We start from the raw sequence: 16,207 nt of genomic DNA, 5'->3' as shown, positions 1-16,207 counted from the left end.
GGTGCCATAGGCACTTGTTTGGGTAGAAGTGTACGTAAGGTAAGGTAAGGGAAGGTGCCAAACTCAGCTGTGGAGCCAAACACTTGGAAAGCCATCATTACAGTGGCAATGCACGTCAAATTATGGAAGTGAACACCGGTGGTTGGGATGTGTCCTCCACATACCACTATGCCTGAAAAGTGAAAATCATTATTTTTTCTTTATGTTAAGATTATTTTAGTTCCGCTCTTATAGGGTACGAAGGGCAGACGTAAGTACCGTTACACCTGGGGAGGTAGTAATGGCTCAGCCGAGTAATAATTAAGTACGTGTGCACGGTGAAAGACGCTCTCAGCAAAGGTTAACCCGCCACAATCTGCCCACCTTACCATCAAGTCTGTTTCTCGCGTGTCATCATATAGATCTGTTTTCTATTTCTCTCTTTTCTTCTGCATTCTCTCGGAGTCATGACATAGAGAATGACTCTTTGAAACTAGACGTTTGTTATATTTTCTTTTGATTGTTCTATCTTGTGACGTTGGCTTCCTATTTCAGTTGCTCATTCTCCCATCTACAGTAATAATAATGGTAATAATGATAACATTAATAATAATGGTAATAATGATAACATTAATGATAATGGTAATAATGATAACATTAATAATAATGGTAATAATGATAACATTAATGATAATGGTAATAATGATAACATTAATAATAATGGTAATAATGATAACATTAATTGTTATTTTCTTTTCGTTCTCAATGGCAGTTTCCCGTGGGAGCGAGGTAGCGCCAGGAACAGACGAAGAAACGCCTCATTGGCTCACATCCATCCTCCAGCTGTCATGTGTAATACACCGAATCCACAACTCCCTATCCTAAACTAGGCCCCACAGACCTTTCCATAATTTACCCTGGTCGCCGCACGTGTTCTGGTTTAATTCATTGACAGCTTGCCCCCCCCCCCCCTCCTGTATACCACATCGTTCCTATTTAGTCTCCCGTTTACACCTTTCACCCCCCCCCCCCCCTTTCCACCTGTATGTCCAGGCCCCGCTCACTCAGTCTTCACTCCATTCTTTCATCTCCACATTGGTCTCCCGCTTCTCCTTGTTCCCTTCACTTCTGACTCATATGTCCTTGTTACCGTTTCCCCACTCATTCTCTCCGTTTGTACGGACCATTTTAGCTCACCTTCAACTCTCTCAACCAATTTTTTTTTCTTCACTACCAGACCTTTCTCTTAATCTGTAATTACTTACTCGATCAGACTGCCCCTTACCACATGTTGCCCTCAAACATGTCATTTCCAACACATCCACCCTCATCCGCACATCCTCATTTATAGCTCGCATCCTAATAACTTTATTGGAACTGCTATAACCTCATACATACCCATTTTACCATCCAGAAAACGACTTCTCTCTCTATGCATTCTTCAGCGCTTCCAGCACCTTCACACCCCCCCCCCCTCCCCGATACTTACGCTTCCTTGGTTCTATTCACCTCCATTTTCACTCCCAGATATCTAAAACACTTCCTCCGATTTTCTCCATTCAGACCCAACAATCAAATGTCTTTGTAGTGTGAACCCTGACACTTATTCCTTTTGCCTTTATTCAATGACAGTACATGCATTCCGCCAATCCTCATGCACCTCACCATGATCCATAAACACATTGAAAACCTCAACTAACCTCTCGTCAACACTGTCACCCTCTTTCTTAAGAAATTCAATTGCAGTACCATCCACTCCAGCCACCTTGCCGCACTTCATCGTACGCAAGGCTTTCACCACCACTTCTCTCTTCACCATACCACTCACGTCAATCTCTCACTTCTCATACCACCCGACCCAAACACCATACATTCAGCAGTCCTTTAAGATAGCCACGACGTCTCATTTCATCTCTACCTGTTACCATTGCCCACTCCACAGATGTTCCCATTTGTTCTCATTTTATTTTCGCTCTCTATCTCTTTCCAAAACATTATATTTTCCCTAAAGTTTACTGATATTTGCTCACCCCATCTTCCATTTACCCTCTTTTTCAGTTCCTGCACCTTCCTGTTGACATCCTGCTGCTTTCTCTTATATCTCTCCCTATTATTTGTATTCTTCATCCCACTACTCACTTTTCTATCTAATCTGCCCACCTCCCACCTTACGCATGCCACATGCATCTGTCACGCATGCCAGTAATGCTTCCACAAATATCTCCCATTGCTTACCCACTCCCCCAGCTTCGTTTACTCACATTCTTTGCCACTTTACACTCAATCCCGCCTGGTATTTTCTCACACAAATCTCTTTTCCAAGCTCACTTACTCTCACCACTTCTCGCCCTTAATGTTTCTTCTTTTCCGAAAATATTTACAAATCTACACCGTAGCCTCCACAAAGTAATGATCAGACGTCCCACCAGATGCCCCTTTCTGTAAATTCACATATAAAAATGTCTCACTTACACTCCTATCAATTATTATGTAATCCACTATTGACCGCTGATCAACTTTCCTTCTCACATGCGTTATACTTGAGTATGTCCTAACCCGGTATTCCCAACCACCAGTCCTTTTTGTGCACACAACTTTACAAGCTGTTCACAATTTCCTTTCATTATACTGGATACCCCATTCCCCCAATTAATCCCACAACCGCCACATTGCTCATCTTCGCATTTAAATCACCCATGAGTAATACCCGGTCTCTTGCCTCAAAACTGCTGCCACACTGACTCACTCACTCTGCCGATTTTGTTATGATCTATCTTATCATGGCCAGGTACAGATAATCATCACCCATCATCCACTTTCTTCTCATCTTGGTTATACACACACACACACACACACACACACACATACACACACACACACACACACACTTCTCACAGAAACTCAAGAATAGATATTTGTCAATGGTTCAATTTATGATGAAGGCGTAGACTGTACCGTAGTTATTGATTAAGAATTTCATAGAACTAAATCACCAAGAGTATCTTTCCTACTTACTGTCGACCTGTATATTGTTATTCAGGCTGAACTTAGATTATTGTATGGGCCTTTATGTTAAGGCGGTCATTGTTATGCACCGCGACGCATTCACGGGTCAGCCTGGGGGGCCAGGCTCATAGGTTCGAGTCCTGGTATAGGCATTATGTCCGCAGTCAGTCCTGCTGTTCATCCACCCCATAAGGGCTAGTCTATGAATTAGGTATCTGGCTTTGGCTTGTGTATATATATATATATATATATATATATATATATATATATATATATATATATATATATATATATATATGTATATATATTGTATATTTATGTATATAAATATTGTGTAATATATTTTGTTTTTTCGTTGCAGGTATGTATTGTATGTTGCTGTGGTGTCTTCCTCAGTCTGGTAAGTGTATAAACATGCATTTCCCACTTGACACATTATCCTACATTGTTCTTCATTGTATTGAAGATTGATATTATTCATAGCTTCGATGAGTGATGGGATGAAGTGCCTGCCATGGTACACGTGTTGTTGTGCACACACGTCCCCTGCACATGACTGAATGGAGTTTGCTGCGTTGTATACGTCTCCGGGTTGTACAGTGATGTCTTTACCCAACAAAAGTGACTTGTTCTGGAGGGTCTGACCTTTGATAGTCATACGGTGTCCACTTTCCTGGCCCTTATGGATCATGTCAGAAGTCATGCCATCCTGCTGAAGGGTCGTACTGAAGTGGTTAACAACAGCTGTCAACTGATGTAGTACACTGTGCACCACCCACCCACTAGTGCTACGTAATGTAGTGGCCACAGCTTCCACCTGCCGTCCCTTCTTTGACCTGCACTAGATCTGACTGGTCTCTGTCAACGGTTACACTCTACCAGACTAGTCCCTGGCACCTGCTACACTCTCTACCAGACTGGTCCCTGGCACCTACTATACTCTACCAGACTGGTCCCTGGCACCTGCTACACTCTACCAGACTGGTCCCTGGCAACTGCTACACTCTACCAGACTGGTCTCTGGCACCTACTATACTCTACCAGACTGGTCCCTGGCACCTACTACGCTAGACCAGACTGGTCTCTGGCAGCTACTACGCTAGACCAGACTGGTCTCTGGCACCTGCTCCACTCTACCAGACTGGTCCCTGGCACCTACTACGCTAGACCAGACTGGTTTGTGCGACTTGTACTGGCAAGAGTGGTGGGATGGATAGTCGTCCTTCTCTACTGGACAATAACATGTTTTGATGTGAGTGGGTGAGATATGTTATTTAGGTGTTGTTTGTAGCGTGGCTTGATGTGGTGTTTAGCGATGCTGGGTTGTGCGATTTGCTGTCTGCAGGTTGGAGTGAGAGGTGTGGTGTGGTGGGCTGGGGTGTGGTAGGATTTGGTGTATAGTAAGGTGAAGTTGGATGTCGTGTGGGTAGAGTTTCACGAGGGGTGTAGTTTGGGTGTGGACTAATGTCGTGGGGTGTAGGATGGGTTGATATGGAAGGTGGCGTGTGTTTTGCTGGTTGTGTGGTAGGGTCGGGTGGTAATGTTAGGTGTTACGGTGGCGTGTGATGGAGTAGGATCTGCTGTGTAGGGTTTGGGATAGTGGCATGTGAGGTGGTGTATGATGGTAGTTAGGGTGTGGTGTGACGAGTTGTGTCAGCCTGGTGTTATGATGGTCAGGCTTGTGACTAGTTGTGTCAGCCTGGTGTTATGATGGTCAGGCTTGTGGCTAGTTGTGTCAGTCTGCTGTTATGATGGTCAGGCTTGTGGCTAGTTGTGTCAGCCTGGTGTTATGATGGTCAGGCTTGTGGCTAGTTGTGTCAGTCTGCTGTTATGATGGTCAGGCTTGTGGCTAGTTGTGTCAGCCTGGTGTTATGATGGTCAGGCTTGTGGCTAGTTGTGTCAGCCTGGTGTTATGATGGTCAGGCTTGTGGTTAGTTGTGTCAGCCTGATGTTATGATGGTCAGGCTTGTGGCTAGTTGTGTCAGCCTGGTGTTATGATGGTCAGGCTTGTGGCTAGTTGTGTCAGCCTGATGTTATGATGGTCAGGCTTTTGGCTAGTTGTGTCAGCCTGGTGTTATGATGGTCAGGCTTTTGGCTAGTTGTGTCAGCCTGATGTTATGATGGTCAGGCTTGTAGCTAGTGTCAGCCTGATGTTATGATGGTCAGGCTTGTGGCTAGTTGTGTTAGCAGGGTGTGGTGTTTGTTGTGATGTGTGGAATGGTAAGTGTGGTGGGGTGTAGGATGTTACCGTTTGGTCGGGTGTAGGATGGTATAGTGTAGGGTTGGAGGTAGGGTGTGGGGTTGGTGGTAGGATCATAGTGTGTGGTTGGATGTAGAATGGTAGGGTGTGGTTGGGTTTAGGATGGAAGGGTTGATGATGTGCAGGGTGATGGGTTAGGGAGGTGGGATGTAAGATGGTAGGGTTTGGTTTGGTGTAGGATGGTAGGGGGTGGTAGGATGTGGGTTGAGGGAGTGGTAGGGTGTAGGATGGTAGGAGTGGTAGGTTGAGATGGTGTGGTTTAGGCTGACAGGTTGGGGTGGTGGTGTGTAGGGTGGTAGATTGGGGTGGTGGGGTGTAGGATGATAGGTTCGGGTGATGGGGTTTAAGGTGGTAGGTTGGGGTGGTGGTGTACCGGATGGAAGGTTGTGGTAGAGGATGGTAGTTTGTGTGGGGGTCGGTTGTAGGATGGCAATGGGTGGTGGGGTGTAGGGTGGTAGCTTGGAGTTGGGGGTAGCGTGATAGGTTGGGGTGTAAGGTGGTAGGTTGGGGTGGTGGATTGTAAGTGGGTAGGTTGGGGTGGTAGGTAGAGGTAGTGGGGTGTAGGGTGGTAGGTTGAGGTAGTGGGGTGTAGGGTGGTAGGTTGAGGTAGTGGGGTGTAGGGTGGTAGGCTGAGGTAGTGGGGTGTATGGTGGTAGGTTGAGGTAGTAGGGTGTAGGGTAGTAGGTTGAGGTAGTAGGGTATAGGTTGGTAGGTTGAGGTAGTAGGGTGGTAGGTTAAGGTAGTAGGGTGTAGGGTGGTAGGTTAAGGTAGGAGGGTGGTAAGTTGAGGTAGTAGGGTGTAGGGTAGTAGGTTAAGGTAGTAGGGTGGTAGGTTGAGATAGTAAGGTGTAGGGTGGTAGGTTGAGGTAGTAAGGTGTAGGGTGGTAGGTTAAGGTAGTAGGGTGTTAGGTTGAGGTAGTAGGGTGTAGGGTGGTAGGTTGAGGTAGTGGGGTGTTGGGTGGTAGGTTGAGGTAGTAGGGTGTAGGGTGGTAGGTTGAGGTAGTAGGGTGTAGGGTGGTAGGTTGAGATAGTAAGGTGTAGGGTGGTAGGTTGAGGTAGTAGGGTGTAGGGTGGTAGGTTGAGGTAGTAGGGTGTAGGGTGGTAGGTTGAGATAGTAAGGTGTAGGGTGGTAGGTTGAGGTAGTAGGGTGTAGGGTGGTAGGTTGAGGTAGTAGGGTGTAGGGTGGTAGGTTGAGATAGTAAGGTGTAGGGTGGTAGGTTGAGGTAGTAGGGTGTAGGGTGGTAGGTTGAGGTAGTAGGGTGTAGGGTGGTAGGTTGAGATAGTAAGGTGTAGGGTGGTAGGTTGAGGTAGTAGGGTGTAGGGTGGTAGGTTGAGGTAGTAGGGTGTAGGGTGGTAGGTTGAGATAGTAAGGTGTAGGGTGGTAGGTTGAGGTAGTAAGGTGTAGGGTGGTAGGTTGAGGTAGTAGGCTGCAGGGTGGTAGGTTGAGGTAGTAGGGTGTAGGGTGGTAGGTAGAGGTAGTAGGGTGTAGGGTGGTAGGTTGAGGTAGTGAGGTGTTGGGTGGTAGATTGAGGTAGTAAGGTGTAGGGTGGTAGGTTGAGGTAATAAGGTGTAGGGTGGTAGGTTGAGGTAGGAGGCTGCAGGGTGGTAGGTTGAGGTAGTAAGGTGTAAGGTGGTAGGTTGAGGTAGTAGGGTGTAGGGTGGTAGGTTGAGGTAGTAGAGTGTAGGGTGGTAGGTTGAGGTAGTAAGGTGTAAGGTGGTAGGTTGAGGTAGTAGGGTGTAGGGTGGTAGGTTGAGATAGTAGGGTGGTAGGTTGAGGTAGTTAGGTGTAGGGTGGTAGGTTGAGGTAGTAGGCTGCAGGGTGGTAGGTTGAGGTAGTAAGGTGGTAGGTTGAGGTAGTAAGGTGTAAGGTGGTAGGTTGAGGTAGTAGGGTGTAGGGTGGTAGGTTGAGATAGTAGGGTGGTAGGTTGAGGTAGTAAGGTGTAGGGTGGTAGGTTGAGATAGTAGGGTGGTAGGTTGAGGTAGTAAGGTGTAAGGTGGTAGGTTGAGGTAGTAGGGTGGTAGGTTGAGGTAGTAAGGTGTAGGGTGGTAGGTTGAGGTAGTAAGGTGTAGAGTGGTAGTTTGAGGTAGTAGGGTGATAGGTTGAGGTAGTAAGGTGGTAGGTTGGGTGGTGGGGTTGCTGGCTTGCCCAGGGTTTCTATTATTGCCTTGTGTGTTGTCGCCGGCGGCAGCCAGAACCTGACGTAGATATTTACTCGTGTCACACAACAATACTTGTTTACCACTGGTGACTTGACTCAGTGAAGGCTCTTGTTATGATGGTCAGGCTTAAGGCTTGTTGTGTCACCATGGTGTTATGATGGTCAGACTTGTGGCTAGTTGTGTCACCATGGTGTTATGATGGTCAGACTTGTGGCTAGTTGTGTCAGCCTGGTGTTATGATGGTCAGGCTTGTGGCTCGTTGTGTCACCATGGTGTTATGATGGTCAGACTTGTGGCTAGTTGTGTCAGCCTGGTGTTATAATGGTCAGACTTGTGGCTAGTTGTGTCAACCTGATGTTATGATGGTCAGGCTTGTGGTTACTTGTGTCAGCCTGATGTTATGATGGTCAGGCTTGTGGTTACTTGTGTCAGCCTGGTGTTATGATGGTCAGGCCCGTGGCTAGTTTTGTCAGTCTGGTGTTATGATGGTCAGGCTTGTGGCTAGTAGTGTCAGTCTGGTGTTATGGTGGTCAGGCTTGTGGCTAGTTGTGTCAACCTGATGTTATGATGGTCAGGCTTGTGGCTAGTTGTGTCAGCCTGATGTTATGATGGTCAAGCTTGTGGCTAGTTGTTTCAGCCTGATGTTATAATGGTCAGGCTTGTGGCTAGTTATGTCAGCCTGATGTTATGATGGTCAGGCTTGTGGCTAGTTGTGTCAACCTGATGTTATGATGGTCAGGCTTGTGGCTGGTTGTGTCAACCTGATGTTGTGATGGTCAGGCTTGTGGCTAGTTGTGTCAGCCGGATGTTATGATGGTCAGGCTTGTGGTTACTTGTGTCAGCCTGATGTTATGATGGTCAGGCTTGTGGTTACTTGTGTCAGCCTGGTGTTATGATGGTCAGGCCTGTGGCTAGTTGTGTCAGTCTGCTGTTATGATGGTCAGGCTTGTGGCTAGTTGTGTCAACCTGATGTTATGATGGTCAGGCTTGTGGCTAGTTGTGTCAGCCTGATGTTATGATGGTCAGGCTTGTGGCTAGTTGTGTCAGCCTGATGTTATGATGGTCAGGCTTGTGGCTAGTTGTGTCAGCCTGATGTTATGATGGTCAGGCTTGTGGCTAGTTGTGTCAGCCGGATGTTATGATGGTCAGGCTTGTGGTTACTTGTGTCAGCCTGATGTTATGATGGTCAGGCTTGTGGTTACTTGTGTCAGCCTGGTGTTATGATGGTCAGGCCTGTGGCTAGTTGTGTCAGTCTGGTGTTATGATGGTCAGGCTTGTGGCTAGTTGTGTCAACCTAATGTTATGATGGTCAGACTTGTGGCTAGTTGTGTCAGCCTGATGTTATGATGGTCAGGCTTGTGGCTAGTTGTGTCAGCCTGATGTTATGATGGTCAGGCTTGTGGCTAGTTGTGTCAGCCTGGTGAATACCTGAATACCTGGTGAAGTCTTCGGATTCTTCACCCGCCTCAACCCAGGCTGGACTGCACTGCTACCTTGGTCGACCAAGCTGTTGGGAGCCGCAGCCCTCACGACCACATAGCCTCCACATATGACCTTGCTGGTCTGGTACACATTGTAGGTACTTGTCTAATGCTTTCTTGAACCTCTCTATTGTACATCCAGTGCTGTTTCTGATGTAGATGGCAAAGCTTTTAATACCTCCTCTCAGTTTGCTAAATCATTCTCCCTAACCCTCTTACTTCCCACACCACCTCGACCAAAACACCCCATATCTGCCACTCTTATCATCTAACACATTCAACAAACCTTCAAAATACTCACTCCTCACTTCTCCACTACTTGTTATTACCTGCCCATTATCCCCCTTCACGGATGTTTCCATTTGTTCTCTTGTCTTACGCACTTTACACACACACACACACAAACATATATATATATATATATATATATATATATATATATATATATATATATATATATATATATTTTTTTTTTTTTTTTTTTTTTTGCCGCTGTCTCCCGCGTTTGCGAGGTAGCGCAAGGAAACAGACGAAAGAAATGGCCCAACCCACCCCCATACACATGTATATACATACGTCCACACACGCAAATATACATACCTACACAGCTTTCCATGGTTTACCCCAGACGCTTCACATGTCCTGATTCAATCCACTGACAGCACGTCAACCCCGGTATACCACATCGATCCAATTCACTCTATTCCTTGCCCTCCTTTCACCCTCCTGCATGTTCAGGCCCCGATCACACAAAATCTTTTTCACTCCATCTTTCCACCTCCAATTTGGTCTCCCACTTCTCCTCGTTCCCTCCACCTCCGACACATATATCCTCTTGGTCAATCTTTCCTCACTCATTCTCTCCATGTGCCCAAACCATTTCAAAACACCCTCTTCTGCTCTCTCAACCACGCTCTTTTTATTTCCACACATCTCTCTTACCCTTACGTTACTTACTCGATCAAACCACCTCACACCACACATTGTCCTCAAACATCTCATTTCCAGCACATCCATCCTCCTGCGCACAACTCTATCCATAGCCCACGCCTCGCAACCATACAACATTGTTGGAACCACTATTCCTTCAAATATACCCATTTTTGCTTTCCGAGATAATGTTCTCGACTTCCACACATTCTTCAAGGCTCCCAGAATTTTCGCCCCCTCCCCCACCCTATGATCCACTTCCGCTTCCATGGTTCCATCCGCTGCCAGATCCACTCCCAGATATCTAAAACACTTTACTTCCTCCAGTTTTTCTCCATTCAAACTTACCTCCCAATTGACTTGACCCTCAACCCTACTGTACCTAATATTATTACCTTGCTCTTATTCACATTTACTCTTAACTTTCTTCTTTCACACACTTTACCAAACTCAGTCACCAGCTTCTGCAGTTTCTCACATGAATCAGCCACCAGCGCTGTATCATCAGCGAACAACTGACTCACTTCCCAAGCTCTCTCATCCACAACAGACTTCATACTTGCCCCTCTTTCCAAAACTCTTGCATTCACCTCCTTAACAACCCCATCCATAAACAAATTAAACAACCATGGAGACATCACACACCCCTGCCGCAAACCTACATTCACTGAGAACCAATCACTTTCCTCTCTTCCTACACGTACACATGCCTTACATCCTCGATAAAAACTTTTCACTTCTTCTAACAACTTGCCTCCCACACCATATATTCTTAATACCTTCCACAGAGCATCTCTATCAACTCTATCATATGCCTTCTCCAGATCCATAAATGCTACATACAAATCCATTTGCTTTTCTAAGTATTTCTCACATACATTCTTCAAAGCAAACACCTGATCCACACATCCTCTACCACTTCTGAAACCACACTGCTCTTCCCCAATCTGATGCTCTGTACATGCCTTCACCCTCTCAATCAATACCCTCCCATATGATTTACCAGGAATACTCAACAAACTTATACCTCTGTAATTTGAGCACTCACTCTTATCCCCTTTGCCTTTGTACAATGGCACTATGCACGCATTCCGCCAATCCTCAGGCACCTCACCATATATATATATATATATATATTTATATATATATATATATATATATATATATATATATTTTTTTTTTTTTTTTTTTCCTATGAATCCACGGGGAAAATGAAACTCGTTAAGTTCCCAAGTGCACTTTCGTGTGATAACCACATCATCAGGGGAGTCACAAGAAATATAGCAGTCAGTTAATATACAACGAAGAGACGAAGCTAGGACGCCATTTGGTAAACATGTGATTGGCCAAGACAGACAACGAGCGTATCATAAACTTATTATGGTACTGGAGTTAAAGAGTTAATAACTGAGATGGCGTTACTCCAGTCAGTACAATGATCATAGTTTTTAATGTGATTAAACAAGGCATTTGATTCTTGTCCTGTTCTTATACTATATTTATGTTGCTAAAGTCTAACAGAAAGATCCTTAGTTGCCCAACATAAAACTTATCACAATTTCTACATGGCAGGAATTCACCCAGAATTTTCTGGTAAATTCCTGATTAAGATATTCTTTATAGTATTATTGTTGCTAAAGGCAGCATTTACATTAAAGGATTTAAGCAACATGGGAAGCAAAGTGAAATTATTATTAAAAGGGAGAACTAAAAGATTCTTGGCGTGAATGGGAGGTTTGGGCTCAACTCTATAAAATGATTTCTTTGCTAACTTAAGGGATTTATCAATGAAAGATCTAGGGTACTTTATCTTAGATCCAATAGAATATATCTTCTCAAACTCATGATTAATAAACTCTGGACTGAAAATACGTAATGCCGTAAGAACATAGATTAAAATGATTTAACTCTGTCACGTTGAGATGAGTAATAATGGATATATGAGCATACATACATTGTTTCCTTGCCAATGGATCATGCAATCTAAAAATGGTAACGTACCATTATTTTCATTGCTTTTTTTTAATTGCCCTAAAAGTTTTATAAGGGCTATTAACACATTATAAAAAGACAATGATATACATATTACTACAGCAGATAAGGCTAACTTTGTTGTGATTATGGGGGAAAGGAATTATTGGTCTAAAATGAATGATCTTTTAAATGATGACAAAACATATTTTAAACTCAGTAAGAATCCCCTATAAGCAATTAATTCCCATTTCAGTAAAGAACTGAAGCTATTGTTGAAAGGTAATGATTCTCTTTATCAAAAGTTTATCATCTTTGTCCCTTCATTGCCGTATATGTATGGACTTATCAAAACACATAAACAAAACTTTCCAGCAAGACCTATAGTGAGTTCAGTAGGCTCCGTCACATATAAATTGTCAAAATGGTTAGTTTCTTTATTAAGCTCTTTAGTGGGAAAGATATAGAATTCTGATAACATGAACAATGTAGATTTAGTTAACAAGCTTAACAATATCAGTGTTGATTTTGATTTCAAACTTGTTAGCTTTGATGTTTCCTCACTTTTCACAAAAGTTCCAGTTGATGACCTTTTAGAATATTTATTTGATTTTTTGGATGATACTCATTTACCTGTTTCAAAGTCTGTTTTCATTGAACTCGTAGAATTGTGTATAAAAAAAGACTTTATTTCAATTCAGTGGAGATTATTATGCTCAAACATTTGGTATGGCAATGGGTAACCCTCTTTCACCTGTACTAAGTAATCTTTATGTGGAATTTTTTGAAACAAATTACTAAAGGATATCTTTCCTTCTAATACAATTTAGTTTAGGTATGTAGATGATGTTCTTTGTTTTTAGCCAACAAATGAAAATTTACAAACGATTCTCCCCTTACTTAACAATTTAGTACCTTCCATCAAATTTACTGTAGAAAATGAAAATAATGGTATGTTACCATTTTTAGATTGCATGATCCATAGGCAAGGAAACAAGTTTATGTTAAGCATATACAGAAAACCTACCAATATATGGTCATATATTCATTATTACTTATCTCAACATGACAGAGTCAAATTATCATCATTTCAATCTATGTTCCTTAAGGCATTACGTATTTTCAGTCCAGAGTTTATTGATGATGAGTTTGAGATTTTTTTTTTATTGAATCTAAGTTAAAGTATCCTAGATCTTTCATTGATAAATCCCTTAAGTTAGCAAAGAAATCATTTTATAGAGTTGAGCCCAAACCTCCCATTGACACCAAGAATCTTTTAGTTCTCCCTTTCAATAATAATTTTACTTTACTTCTCATGTTGCTTAAATCCTTTAATGTAAATGTTGCCTTCAGCAACAATAATACTATAAAGAATATCTTAATTAAGAACTCGCTAGAAACTTCTCCTGGGTGCATCTATAAAGTGCCATGTAGAAACTGATATTTTGTTGGGCAGACTGGTAAGGATCATTCTATTAGACTTCAGCAACATGAATATAGTATAAGAACAGGACAAGAATCAAATACCTTGTTTAATCACGTTAAAAAGTATAATCATTGTATTGACTGGATTAATGCCATCTCAGTTATTAACTCTAACTCCAGTACCACGAGAAATATCATTGAATCTTCTATTATTGAATACACAAAGAATTTTAACCTTAATATTAGTGAAGGTCTATACAAATTGGATAACTTTATTGTTGATAAAATTTGTAAACAATTCACTTGTCCACGCAAAAAGTTTATGATACTCTCGTTGTCTGTCTTGGACAATCGCATGTTTACCAAATGTTATATTTCTCTCTTGTGTCTCCCCTTATGATGTGATTTTTACACGAAAGTGCACTTGGGAAATTATTGTGTTTCCTTTTCCCCGTGGACTCATAGGAATATACTTGATCACGCGCAAAATTGTGATCCTTTCCAATATATATATATATATATATATATATATATATATATATATATATATATATATATATATATATACAGTTGTAGTCTCCGGGCAAGGACAAAATACCACATCAAGGCGGGGCCATAAGTGAAATATTGAGAGGTGCTGAAAGGGAAAAGAAAAGCCAGGGAAAGTATTTACTAATTCTTGAGGTAAAAGAAATGTCTTTTGAAATGTAGTACTTTATAGTTATTGGGAAAGACATTAGAGGGTAGATTGCTCCAAAGCTTCAAGGTGTAGGGAAAGATACAGTTTTTAGAATTGCAAACCCTTAAGTTGACAACGGCCACACAGTAGTCAATTGACGCTGCTGCTTGCCGAATATTGCTTAGTCTGGCTTGTGGTGGGGGGCACAAGCAGCCAGCTCTTGGGTGCAAAAGCCAAAGTAATACCTATTGAAGAGGGAAAGTGAACCAACATTGCGGCATAGGGCAAGGGGGTCAAGTTTTGAAGTCAGCCTGGAAGAGTTTAAAAGTCGGATCTCATTCGACTCGACTAAGTCAAGTAAGTATGGAGAACTAGAACTGTCCCAGATGTAAGAGCAGCACTCCATAGAAGGACGCATCAATCCTTTGTATGAACGAAGCAACTGTTCAGAAGAAAAGAAATTTCGACATCTAAACAAGACTCCCAGTTTTTTTTTTAGATGCAGACCTGGTAATCTTCGTAATGTGAGGTTTCCATGATAGAGTGGATGTTACAGTAATACCAAGTATGCTCATTGAGTCGAGAGGTGGAATTACAGAGCCATCGAAAGGGAGAGGAAAGTTGTGAGGAATTTAATACAAAAAGATAGGCAGAAACTGGGTCATGGAGACATTAGGTTTGATCAGATTTGTTCTATCCCACTTAGATGTCCTGTGCGAGTTTATTGGGGAAGATGTGTAAACTAGATGCAGATCGAGTGAAAGAAGAGGGAGCAGAATTGAAGGATGTGGAGGACTGCTGTGTTGATTCGTCAGTGTGAGTGTGCATTTGGTTATTTGTGAAAGAAAGGAAATCGTTGAACTGAGAAAAAGTGTAGGGGAATGACAGAACCTTGAAGGATACTGCTGTTGATGGAGAAAATGAGAGAGACTGATCCATCAACAACCACGGGGATAGATCTGCCGGAGAAGAAGCTAGATCTGAAGGAGCAAAGTGAGGGAGGGAAACCACAAGAGGGAAGCTTAGAAATGAGACCCCAATGCCACACCGTCAGAAACTTTAGGTATATCAAGGGTAGCTACATAAGACTTCCTGGAATATTTCATCGATGATGACCTGACATTAGTAAGTTAGGAAAGAATATCACTGGTGGATTTCTCCATACTGGTGATTAGAGAGAAGTGTGTGAGATTCAAGATGTCTTATGTGAGTTGAGGGAGGATTCGAAGATTTGTAAATGTCAAAGCAAAAGGAAGAGAGTTTGAGAGTTAGAACGGTCCCTTTTTTCTTCTTTTAAGTAATTGGGTGTATCAGCGCATGCTTCTAAGAAGAAAAAGTTGTGGTTTTTAAACAGAAACGAAGCAGACGAGCAAGCACAGGTGCAAGCTTAGAGGCACACTTTCAGTACACGGGGATGGATGCCATCAGGCCCATGAACTTTGCTTATGTGTTTAAAAGAGAGAAGGGCTTTTCGGACAGTGGGTAGAATTAGAAGAGAAACGGGAACCAAAGAGATCTGCTTTGTCAACGGGAGAGACAGCTATTGTATTGCCAGTACGGAAAAGCAAAGGCGAGGTAGAGCGACAAAAGTTGTTAGAGATGCCCTTAGCTAAAGCTCAGAAAGACCTATCGGTGGATGACGAGGAGAGATTATCGCACTTCCTTTAAATAAAGGAACGCTTCGCCTCACGGATAACATGCTTGTACCGGTTACGGGCAGTGATAAAAGCTGAATGGGAGCCAGAGGAAGGGGAGTTTTTCCAAACCCGATATGCCTGATCCCTTGCTTGAATGGCCTCAGAACGGACAGTTGAATCTTAGATCGGAAGAAGAGGTCGTCTTGGAGGAAGAGCGCATAGATGCTTCTTTTCCGCAATATTAACCTCTGCTATGCGTTTGGCGGAGACTGAAGCATCACCACATAAGAGACAGTAATGTACCCAAGAAAGGTAGAAAAAAAATTTCATAAGTTATTCTTGTCAGCTTTGTTGAGTATTTACGTGTTGATGCTGCAGGAGGGAAAGGTTCCGCAAAAATAGTTACATTTCATGAGCGTTTGGTCAGATGAAGCAGCTTGTGTATTTACAGCTCGAAGGATTAGAAATAAAAAACAGATCCAGAATATTAGCAGAGTAGTCACAGTGGTCAGGAATATGGGTGTATGACATGATTTGCTCCATGTCATTAAGAATGGAGAACGTGAGGGTTTCAATGCCTCCACCGTCCATATGGAAAGAATTCATCCATTTCCTATGGTGAACGGTGAGTCTCCTGGGTGGAGGATCTCGGCTTGCGGATGAGACGATGCCACAGTCCC

At 42.9% G+C, this 16,207-nt stretch overlaps 1 protein-coding gene across 14 annotated transcripts in view; it reads left to right on the top strand.

The window, feature by feature from the left end:
- LOC139756701 (uncharacterized) overlaps positions 1-16,207 on the top strand; it is a 378,118-nt gene that overhangs the window by 135,442 nt on the left and 226,469 nt on the right. For 7 of the 14 annotated variants that reach the window (XM_071676372.1, XM_071676374.1, XM_071676373.1 and 4 more), the window contains exon 3: positions 3,347-3,385. The exons of the other annotated variants lie outside the window; for them this stretch is intronic. In XM_071676372.1, coding sequence (XP_071532473.1) covers positions 3,347-3,385 — 39 coding nt within the window. The remainder of the gene's footprint in view (positions 1-3,346; positions 3,386-16,207) is intronic. 14 annotated transcript variants of the gene reach the window in all.

The sequence above is a fragment of the Panulirus ornatus genome, chromosome 23, assembly GCF_036320965.1.
Source record: "Panulirus ornatus isolate Po-2019 chromosome 23, ASM3632096v1, whole genome shotgun sequence".
In the NCBI taxonomy this organism is placed as follows: domain Eukaryota; kingdom Metazoa; phylum Arthropoda; class Malacostraca; order Decapoda; family Palinuridae; genus Panulirus; species Panulirus ornatus.
Note: the sequence above shows the minus strand (reverse complement) of the source record. Positions and strands in the feature narration are given on the sequence as shown.